Source organism: Mandrillus leucophaeus, unplaced genomic scaffold (genome assembly GCF_000951045.1).
Source record: "Mandrillus leucophaeus isolate KB7577 unplaced genomic scaffold, Mleu.le_1.0 Scaffold1649, whole genome shotgun sequence".
Classification (NCBI taxonomy): domain Eukaryota; kingdom Metazoa; phylum Chordata; class Mammalia; order Primates; family Cercopithecidae; genus Mandrillus; species Mandrillus leucophaeus.
The window spans coordinates 357,232-368,464 of record NW_012101642.1 but is presented as its reverse complement, the minus strand read 5'-3'; the positions used below and the strand labels follow the sequence as shown (position 1 = coordinate 368,464).

General features: G+C 33.6%; 1 protein-coding gene across 1 annotated transcript in view; it reads right to left on the bottom strand.

Annotated features, from left to right (window-relative positions):
- Window positions 1-11,233, bottom strand: part of KIAA1109 (KIAA1109 ortholog) — a 192,700-nt gene that overhangs the window by 156,471 nt on the left and 24,996 nt on the right. Inside the window, exons 10-13 of the mRNA XM_011976372.1 lie at window positions 10,341-10,497; window positions 9,861-9,939; window positions 7,673-7,764; window positions 6,002-6,119 (exon numbers count right to left, since the gene is read on the bottom strand). Coding sequence (XP_011831762.1) covers window positions 6,002-6,119; window positions 7,673-7,764; window positions 9,861-9,939; window positions 10,341-10,497 — 446 coding nt within the window. The remainder of the gene's footprint in view (window positions 1-6,001; window positions 6,120-7,672; window positions 7,765-9,860; window positions 9,940-10,340; window positions 10,498-11,233) is intronic.

Genomic DNA, 11,233 nt, shown 5'->3' with positions numbered 1-11,233 from the left:
CCCATTTCTTGTTTTTGTCAGGTTTGTCAAAGATCAGATGGTTGTAGATGTGTGGTATTATTTCTGAGGGCTCTGTTCTGTTCCACTGGTCTATACCTCTGTTTTGGTACCAGTACCATGCTGTTTTGGTTACTGTAGCCTTGTAGCACAGTTTGAAGTCAGGTAGTGGGATGCCTCCAGCTTTGTTCTTTTGGCTCAGGGCTGCCTTGGCAATGCAGGCTCTTTTTTGGTTCCATATGAACTTTCAAGTAGTTTTCTTCCAATTCTGTGAAGAAAGTCATTGGTAGCTTGATGGGGATGGCACTGAATCTATAAATTACCTTGGGCAGTATGGCCATTTTCATGATATTGATTCTTCCTATCCATGACCATGGAATGTTCTTCCATTTGTTTGTGTCCTCTTTTATTTCGTTGAGTAGTGGTTTGTAGTTCTTCTTGAAGAGGTCCTTCACATCCCTTGTAAGTTGGATTCCTAGGTATTTTATTCTTTTTGAAGCAGTTGTGAAGGGGAGTTCACTCATGATTTGGCTCTCTGTTTGCCTGTTACTGGTGTATAGGAATGCTTGTGATTTTTGCACATTGATTTTTGTATCCTGAGACTGCGGAAGTTGCTTATCAGCTTAAGGAGACTTTGGGTTGAGATGATGCGGTTTTCTAAATATACAATCATGTCATCTGCAAACAGGGACAGTTTGACTTCCTCTTTTCCTAATTAAATACCTTTCATTTCTTTCCCCTGCCTGATTGCCCTGGCCAGAACTTCCAACACTATGTTGAACAGGAGTGGTGAGAGAGGGCATCCCTGTCTTGTGCCAGTTTTCAAAGGAAATGCTTCCAGTTTTTGCCCATTCAGTATGATACTGGCTGTGGGTTTGTCATAAATAGCTCTTACTATTTTGAGATGCATCCCATCAATACCTAATTTATTGACAGTTTTTAGCATGAAGCGCTGTTGAATTTTGTCAAAGGCCTTTTCTGCATCTATTGAGATAATCATGTTGTTTTTGTCTTTGGTTCTGTTTATATGCTGGATTACATTTATTGATTTGCGTATGTTGAACCAGTCTTGCATCCCAGGGATGAAGCCAACTTGATCGTGGTGGATAAGCTTTTTGATGTGCTGTGGATTTGGTTTGCCAGCATTTTATTGAGGATTTTTGCATCGATGTTCATCAGGGATGTTGGTCTAAAATTCTCTTTTTTTGTTGTGTCTTTGCCAGGCTTTGGTATCAGGATGATGCTGGCCTCATTAAAATTATGTTCATATATTTAGTCTGTTTACCCTTTGGTACTTTAATTTTTTTTAATCCCAATAAATAAAGGCTCTTTAAAGACATTAGCACTGATCTACCATCTACCATAGCAGTTTGCACAACTTTATCTTCTGGCCTCCAGAATGTTTTACATGCATTGTACACTCCCAGCAATGTCTTTCAATAAAAGGCTCCTCCTAGAGGTGTCAAACTTATCTTTGTATACTCACAATACACAACACAGTGCCATGTATATAAAATTAGAACGTGTGTGTGTGTGTGTGTGACAGAGAGAGAGAGAGAGAGAGAGAGAGAGAGAGAGAGGGAAACAATTGGAAACAGTATTATTATAGCACAGACTTTGACACTAGATAGTCCTGGGTTTAAATTCTGGCTTTATCATTTTACCAGCTATGTAATCTTGAAAAAAGTGACTTAAATATTGTCAGTTTTCTCCTCTATAAAATCAGAACAACCTCACAGACTTATGATGAGAATTCAGATGATTTATGTGAAGTTTTAACAAAGTAACTGGCACAGGGTAAGCACTCCACAAATGGTAGCATTTATTATTAAAGATATCCTAAGGAAAATTATAGGTAAAACTGTGAAATATTTAAAGTAGTTTTCTTTGTATTTTAAAGGTGATATTTAAACAGAAAAAAGATTCAATAATGAACTCAGAGTAAATTTATCTTATATAATATCATATGAACCCATTTAAATTTTAGCTACCACATACAGAAGGTAGCACAAATGTATTAGAAACTCTTGTCTTACTAAAATGGCAGAATAACACAGTTAATGTCAAATGACAATTACAAATTAATACTAATGAGATACAGAGTTTTACTATATCAACAATAAAAGGCATATGGCTATTAACCTGTTCTATTAATAGAGAACAGAAAATTCAACTTATCAAATTTACTTTAAATATATTTTTATTTAACAATCACAGTGATTCATCACAGTTTACATACTTTATGCTTACCTCAAATCTTTTACTTCTAAGTGCCACCCTACCAAACTAGGCTGACTCTATTCCTACTTTCTAACTTTAGTCTTTAGCACAGCATCTAACACTTGGGAATTGCCCAAAAATCATCTCTGGATATAACCAACTCTACAATATATATTCATTATTCATCAAGCTGATTTTCTCACCTTTCTCACTCATAACATTCACAGTTCAGCATTTTTGGTCAAACTAAATACTATCTTTCATATCCTCTCTGCTAAGGAAAAACTAACCATCTTTATTGCCAGCATAATACTATAGAGAAGGCAAAGGGTCTTCAGTCTGAAAATTGTTCTTAAATGTCTTTCTTCTACTTCGTAGCCTCGTAAGTTTGACCAAGTCATTCAACATTTCTATGCCTCAAGTTCTTCATTGTTAACTCAGGGATAACAGCTATCCTATTTTAGCGTTATGTGAAGATAATACAAGTGAACATGCTTTGTAAATGGCAAAATACTATCAGATCTTAGTTAATACTACTGAATTCATTTAAAAACACCATTTCAGACCTTAATGTCTTTCCTTACTTTCTCTGATTACCTTCAGATGACAGTGGTTTCCTCTGTATTCAGGTCTTACATGCATTTGTCAGCTTCACATTTCACACTTGCATTTCACACTTGCACTCAATATACATAATGTCTGGTATTGTTTCATTTGTCTATGTCTAGTACACATACCAATGTACTTGAGACAAATAATACAAAACAAGAAATGCCCATAAGTGAGGGCAGAGATGATATTTAATGTTTGTTTTGAATCATTATTCATGTATGAGACTTACAATGTATATTGGTTGCATTTTATCTACTTTATACTTCCATTAGTCGAAAGATTGAGATACGATTGCTAGTGAAATAAACAAAAATTGAGCTAAACAAATTCAGTTTACTACTTATTTCAAGAAACTAGTATAATTTTATAAAGTTATTAGCCAAATTCTATTTTAACAAATCTTATTTTCTTCTTTAATAACTCATGTGAAACGTTACAGCTATTAGTCTATTTCTAACAAATCTTGTTAGTCTTTTTCTTTAATAACTAATTTAAAATTTCAGCATATCATTTTTTAATATAGTTTACCTACCAGTTTCTATAACATCTTTACTGATAAATATTAAAAATTATGGTGACAAAGTATTTTTATTAGGAGCCTCAACAACTTTATAATATGCATTGTTATTAAACCAAAATCTGTTTCTCATTACCAGATGGTCTTATCAAATAATCTGATTAGAAAAAGGAAGCACTTTCCTGATGACTGCCTTACTCATTTGTGCAATGAATTAAAAAGTTACGGCAAGCTAAATGTTACTCTGAAAAAACCCACCAACAACTCACTTTATCATTAAGTTGTCAGACAAACACCCTATAAAACATCAATCAACTGGTATTAGAGTTTTGCAATGCCAATATATTATTTTCTTCTCCTCCTTATCAGAGTAAATCTAAGTTATTTTCATTATTCCCAGAAGAGGCTTCAGTTTCTGTTTTTGTTTTATAGCTTTCATTTCTGAGGTTCTATATTATATTTATCATAAAGCTGTCTTTGTCCCACATTGAAATCTCTTAAGAACAATTTTATCTTACTAATAAGTGGTATGAGAATAAGTGGTACTAATAAGTGGCTGTTGAGGAATATTAGGCATTCCCTCACATCAGAGAGATAATTTCTTTTCTATAGAATTCCAACAATAGGGAAAGCAATCCAAACACTATGACCAAGTAGGTTCACTACAATACTAAACTAATATTATTCTCTGGTAGTCATCCTTTTTAGAGAATAAGTTTAAAAAGGACTCTACAGTTATTTGCTATGCTATATCTTTTAAAAACAATAGAATTAATATGATCAACTGTTAACAGTTGTCAAATCTGTAAAATGGTGATTATGTTTACTTTTGTATCTATGTTTTTAAAAATTTCTCCAAATAAATTTTATAAAAAAATAAATAACCAAAAGAGTGAATTTCAATAGAGAAATCATAAAAATTAGAGTTAGAGAAAGAAAACAATTTAAAGAAAATCAGTTGCAATTTAGGAAATGTGTACTTAGCTGTTTCAGTGTAACTAATACAATAGTGTAAATGAAAGTGCTACTACAAAATAATATTTTTAAATCATGAAGAATTTATACTTCTACTGCAGCTATCCTTAGCACTGCAAGAGTCTAAAGATGGGAAATGTCTGGAAGAAAAGTAAGGTGAAGGAGTAAATACTTGATGATAGGTATCTATTTTAAAAGATTAGTAAAGTTAAAAAATACAAAACTTAAGTGAGAAGGAAAAAGCTAGTCAAAGAGATAAGTAATATAACAGATTCTTGAGCCAGACTACTTGAGTTAGAATTTGAGCTCAACCAAGTGTGACCCTGGACATAATGTTTTACCTCTCTATAACTCATTTTCCTCATCTATAAAGTACGGAAAATAATAATAATATTGATCCCTGAGAGTTATTGTGAGGATTCAATAATTTAATATGTGCAAACTGCTTAGGACAAAGTCAGACACATAATACACACCATAGGTTTTAGCTGCAATTTTTTTCATAAATTTGAACTGAGAAGTGCTCATCCAATGCTCTGCTTCACTAGCAAAAGCTTAACTTGCCAGGGACTCTGTCAAAATTCCTACTAATGGGACACCGGTTCAAGCCTTGGAGAAGTATGTAACTCCAGGAAAGCAGAAGCAGTCTATCTAGTCCCCAAGGCTCCCAGTCAAACCAGAAAAGAAATATAAAAGACTTATGATTGAACATATTGCAGTAAGAGGCGTTTTAAAAGGTCAAAACTTTAGTAATAGCAAAATTAGGGTAGAAATTGTTATCCTTATTTCACAAACAAGGAATCTGAAGCTTAAACAGTGAAGTCATTTACACAACATCATACAGTAGTATTGTCAGGAGAGGACTACCTATGTATACCTTAAACACCAGTACACCTCCAAATATCTAATAGTACCCAGCATCGACTAGATGCTTGTATAAAACGACTGTTGCACAAATGGATGGATGGATGGATGGATAAATGTAGCAAGCAGTCAAGCAAAGATTAGGTTTCTGTGGAATAGCCACTGACCCTGGCAAATCAAACTAACTCTATGGGGCTAAACTTTTTGGAAGAAGACTCAATAAATGCCCCTTATTTTAATGCAGTAATATTTATGCTATTTATAGACCAACACTATGTGTTCTTATAGTCACAAAATATGCACAGCTATCAAAATATTCTGCAAGAAATGAAGGAATGTTTCTTCCAACTAGTGATAGCACCAACTCAATTATCCATGCCAATAGAAAAGATTAAATAAGGGCTCCAAGTATAAAAATAACATTTAGCTATTTGCGTATACTGTTGTGTATTATAATTATTAAAACAAAATAATGAAGCCATGCTGATGCCTAATTTGGGAAGACAGAGAAATTGATTCATCATCCCCATCCTACCCCCTAACTAGACTGATACAAAGCCCCAGCCTAAATTAAGTTCTTTCATTTCCTTCTAAGCTCAATTTGGGGTTTATATTTTCCTTGTTTAGGTTAGAAAAGAATGCAAAATATCTGTATTTAAATTCTCTCTTTGATATTTTCAGCCCAAAAGGAAATGTTAAAGTAAGAAAATACGAATCATGTCATCATTCCCTATGTAATTTAAAAGCAAAACTTATCAAATGTAAATAAGTTCACTGTGATAAATCTCACTGTATTTATATCTATTAGAAAATTACCAGTAAAGAAGTTTTTCTGCGCAAAGATGAAGTGGTAGGTGGCTTTATAAACCTCTAATTCACACTGCCATGTCTGCGGCATGTTCCATATTCGGGGGTAGCTGGCATTGATGTGGAACTGCAAAACAAATGTTAGGTAAAAGTATTAGAGCTTAAAATGTGACACTGTGTAAACAGCATTAGAAATGAAGTCACACACACTAGTGAGTAATTAAAACTTATTTTCCTACTGAGCTGAACAGAAGGTCCCTTTGAGACTTTAATATTGCTGTGGCCAATATCCATGGCTACATCTAGCTCCTTGAAATATTACGCCAAGATGTGGTCAAAAAACTTTCAAAACAGCAAATCAGGCCACTGTGTTGATACTGCACTCCACATAAACCAATAGGGTAACAACCGACATTCCTAATGTCTTCTTAAGCTTCATCTGTTAAGTGAAGGTTCAGTGTGAAGGAAGATAGAGTGCGATGCTTACTGTCACAGAAAGTAATATCAGTATTTCTGCAGCTTGGCATTTCTTTCTTTTTTTTTTTTTTTTTGGAGACAGAGTCTCTATTGCCCAAGCTGGAGTGCAGTGGCACAATCTCGCCTCACTACAACCTCCACCTCCTGGGTTCAAGCAATTCTTGTGCCTCAGCCTCCCAAGTAGCTGGAATTACAGGCATGCATGCCATTACACCTGGCTAATTTTTGTTTTTTTAGTAGAGGCAGGGTTTCGCCATATTGGCCAGGCTGGTCTCCAACTCCTGAACTCAAGTGATCCACCTGCCTCGGCCTCCCAAAGTGCTGGGATTACAGGTGTAAGTCACTGCACCCTGCCCAATTTGGCATTTCTGCAAAGGCAAAAGCTGCCTACCTAGGAAAGCATTGTCGCACAGCACTATTTATCAGCAATAGATGAAGAATTCATTAAAATACTGAATATGCCAGTTTAAGATACATTTATGGTATTTTACATATTCCTGTTAATTGCAGAATTTTTCTCTTAATTTACATATGTCATATGTAAAATGTTTCAGACAAGTAATTAAGAACCTTATGCACCATCTTATATGAAAGAATCTCTGAATATTAACCATTTTACATAGTGTCTTTTGTTAGTGTTGTTGTCCCTGATAGTAATAATAATAAAAATCTGCTTGATTAATGAGTCCCCAATCAGCAATTTTAATCATGGGCATTTACATACTGTTTCTCTTTCTAATATGAAACAATCCAGGGTATCAACAAGATTTTCTTCCTTTTACCTTTTATCAAGTAAAAGGCACAATAAATTACATTATTTAAACCCTAGGAAAGAAATCCAGTGGGGCTAGAAAACATATATTAAAGAATTATCTTACTTAGAACTTAGAATAGATTTAGTCCAGCCACATAATGTACTTTAAAAACAATATTCTAACAACTTCGCATATTTTTTAGGCCAAAAACATATGTATCATTGCCTTTTATTCACCTCCCTCATACTAGAAGCAGAGCAACAGAGAGATGTCAACAGGAGTCCATAGCACTGGGAATCCACTCCTCTTCCCTAGGACAGAGTCAAGAGCATCTAGCTATTCTTGAACTAGAAGATGGACCTTCCTGGTTAATTAAACTTTATACGAGAAAATTAAAATCAATTGTTTTTCATATAAGTATGCATATCATCATGTACTACAGACTCACTGCTAACATTTCTGCTTCTAAAAGGGTCCGATATTGCATGCTGGTAGTGGCATCCACATGTAAGAGTTGTCCTTTAATAGCAGGAGTGTAACCTAACAATAAAAACATAAAAATTAAGAACCAGGAAAACAATTACAAAATGAAACATCTTTGGACTGGAACCAACTCCTACCACCACCCAAAGAAGGAATCCTTGAAAAATGGTAGGTAGTCACTATTTAAACACACCTCAGTGACAAGGAGCTTGCTAACTTAATAGGTGATCCTTCTCATATGGGCTGCTCTCAAGGAACAAAGTTCCAACTTCATATAACTATTCTGATTTTGCTTTCCTTGGTAGTTTGCAAAACTACAAGTCTATTCTTTAAACAGTAGTTTTCAGTTACAGAACACAACTCCTTTTCTTCTTCCACTGACTCGAGGGTACATATTTTCATCATTTTCAACTACTCCTTATATTATGACAGTTACTAAATAACAGCTATTCCCCTCATGTAATGACAGTTTCTCAGCAATATAGCCCATTCTCAACAAAAGCTGAATAGTTTAGAGTATTGTATTTCCTTTCTTAAAGAAATTTCTTCCTATGAACGCAACTTATGTGGTCACTATTATACACCTAGTTCCACATGCATCCTTCATTCTGCTCTGGCCTTTTTTTTCTTTCTTTTTTTAATACCTGAATTTCTAAAAAGTTTTAAATTTATTTGTTATATATTGTTCTTGCCTGACACCTAAGTCCATTTTCCCTTTGCCAGTCATCTTAAAAGTCACCTAACCTCTATATCCAAAACCTGACTGGGCTTTCCTTAGACCCTTAACTCAAGAGTTCCACAACAAGTATGCTGTGGTACTTGCCACATATTTATAATAGATATGCTCAAGATATTGACTCCTCATTCCTCAGGTGATTCCTTTACTCCAGTGTACCAGTATTTTGTATAATACTGCATAAAACAGTAAAAACACAATTTCCTATGTGTGTCATCGGTTGTGAAAAGGTAGAAGCACATTATCAATTGTGTACAACTCTCAACTGCCTTTACACCCCATCATACACCTGTAAGTAAGGCTTTTCTAAAAGATGCTTCTTTCCAACTGCATACTCTGAATTAGCACTCCTAGAGAATCTCAAGCATCTCCTTCAAACCTTAGTAAGATTGTTTTTTTAATACTAGATAAGGGTTAGTTATTCACTAAAATAGCCTCAAAGTTATGGGAAAAATATACACTATGCCATTCACAGTCACTTTTTCAATTGATTATCTAAGCAGGCAGGCCTGAAGGCTACCACTTTACATAAACTAATGAACGTAGTCAACCCTCTGCCTGCTTTCCTCTTACAGCACAAAAATAAGTGACAGAACCAAGAAACAAGAGCCAAGAATTACACAAAAATGAATTATACTTAGAAACAGAAACACTAATGATGATTGATTTTAAATGTGGGTAAGTTGCTACTCTTTACTCTCAAGAAAGAAAATAAAGCAGAATTTCATCTTAACTGCTCTCAATTACAAATGTAATAAGAAAATGGAAATAAGAAGGCAAAATGAAGTTATAACAATTTGATAAATTTAACAAAAAGTACTTATTCATGTTATTAACTGTGTCAGTGCCCATATTTCAAGTGCATGATGAATTTAGATCATCTAAACTCAGAAGAAACTAAAGCTGTGAGGGCACTCTTTTAATATTTTTAACATGAAATGTTCTGATTTATTAAAGTTATGACACTCAAAGTACCCAGTTTACTCCCTGACAAAATCTACTAATAATATAACCTAAAACCAAGACTTATAGTCATCCAATCAATTATTGCCCAAATGTCAGGTACAGGGTTCAGCCCTGAGAATACACTAAAGGAAAAAAACAGCACCTGCTCTCATAGTGCAACAGTCTAACTGGAAAACTATGCATTAAGTAAATTATGCTCAGTCCTACAAAAGAAATGTATAGGTTATAATAAAAGCATATAGTTATAAGACTGAACTTGATTTGAAAATGTTTCCCTTCTCTCTAAATGCTCAATTACATAATATTTCCCTTGAATGACTATAGGCACATCAAAATGTAATAAAAAACCGAGAAAACCTTATTAATGTTAGTCTAAAATGATTAACAAACTTTCTTATTTGTAATTATTTGTCTAATTATTTAAAAAAGAAAAGTAACAGTTGCAGCTTACCATTTTCTTCAACTGTCATTGGAATATTAATTTCTAAATATGAGCCAGCTCCTACATTTACATGTACAGCATTTGTTTCCTACCAAAAGAAAAAATTAATTCATATAAAACATTAATTAGAATTATTCTCCCATCTTTACTTTTCAGTTATTACCACAAAAGAAATTATTGATATGTTAAGTATTAAAAGTTCCTAAGAACAAAAGTTCAAATTTTTACCAAAAATACACTAAAACAATTTAGCCAGATATAAAGGAGAAAATGAGCCAGAATATAGCATGAAAATCTATTACTATTAATTTCTTCTCATTATTTGACATTTAATAAAATTATGATGAAAGTAAAATACATACAATTATTTGAAGGGAAAACAGCTCATATAAGCTAATCCAAGTATGGGACTAGTCACCAGGAAAAAACTCTGAAAAATAATGTTAAAATTTTAAATACTATTTTCTACTATAGTATTATAATAATTACCCTATTTTTGGTAAACAGCAAATCAATTGTAGCATCTGCAATAATATTCATTCGTAATTCAAAAGCAAGGATCTGTCTTGGTCTCCCAGGCTGTGCAATTTCAGAAACTTTCAGGACTTGATAATCAGGTGGAAAGAAAAACTTCCATAAACAGTCTCTACATAAGGAGGTAGAAAGAATAATGACATGTTATTCAAACAAAATTACCTCTGATAAAGGACCAAAATCAATATTCTAATTTTTTATTATCATTGCTATCACATTTAACAATTAGACTGTCTTCTGCAATATTTAACACTTCCAGAGATCAATGAGCTTTGATTACTCAATAGATACACGATTATCAAATGAGATATAAGAGAAAATTTGCACTATTCAAGTGTACTGTAACAAATTAAAGACTCTCTACAAGTATATAAATTGCCCAAATGGCAAACAAAGAACTGACAGAGGATAGCTTAATTAAAATCATTATTCCAACCTGGACAAGTTACTCAATCTTCCCCAGAAAATTTGAGCTGCTTCCTCTTCTGTAACATAGGAGGTAATATATCTTGTCTCATAGAAAGGTTCGGAGGTTTAAATGGTAAGATACATGGAAAAGACTTAGCAGTGCATGGCACATGGAAGACGTGGCTATTTCTATTAATTTCATAATCACTTTAAATCAATATTATATAATTAAAAGGCTAAAGAGCAACAGATTTCTAAAAGGTAAATAGGTATTTGGAGTCTAAAGTGCTAATGTTTTTGCCTCCCCTTATCATTTGACAAAGACGAAAGAGCTCAAGAAATTTTCAATTCAGAGTCTTCTACATGAGCTAACATTAGTATAGTGTAATGTTACTCATACATTCAAAGAAGGTGCCAGTCTATGGCTTTAAAACAGGAAG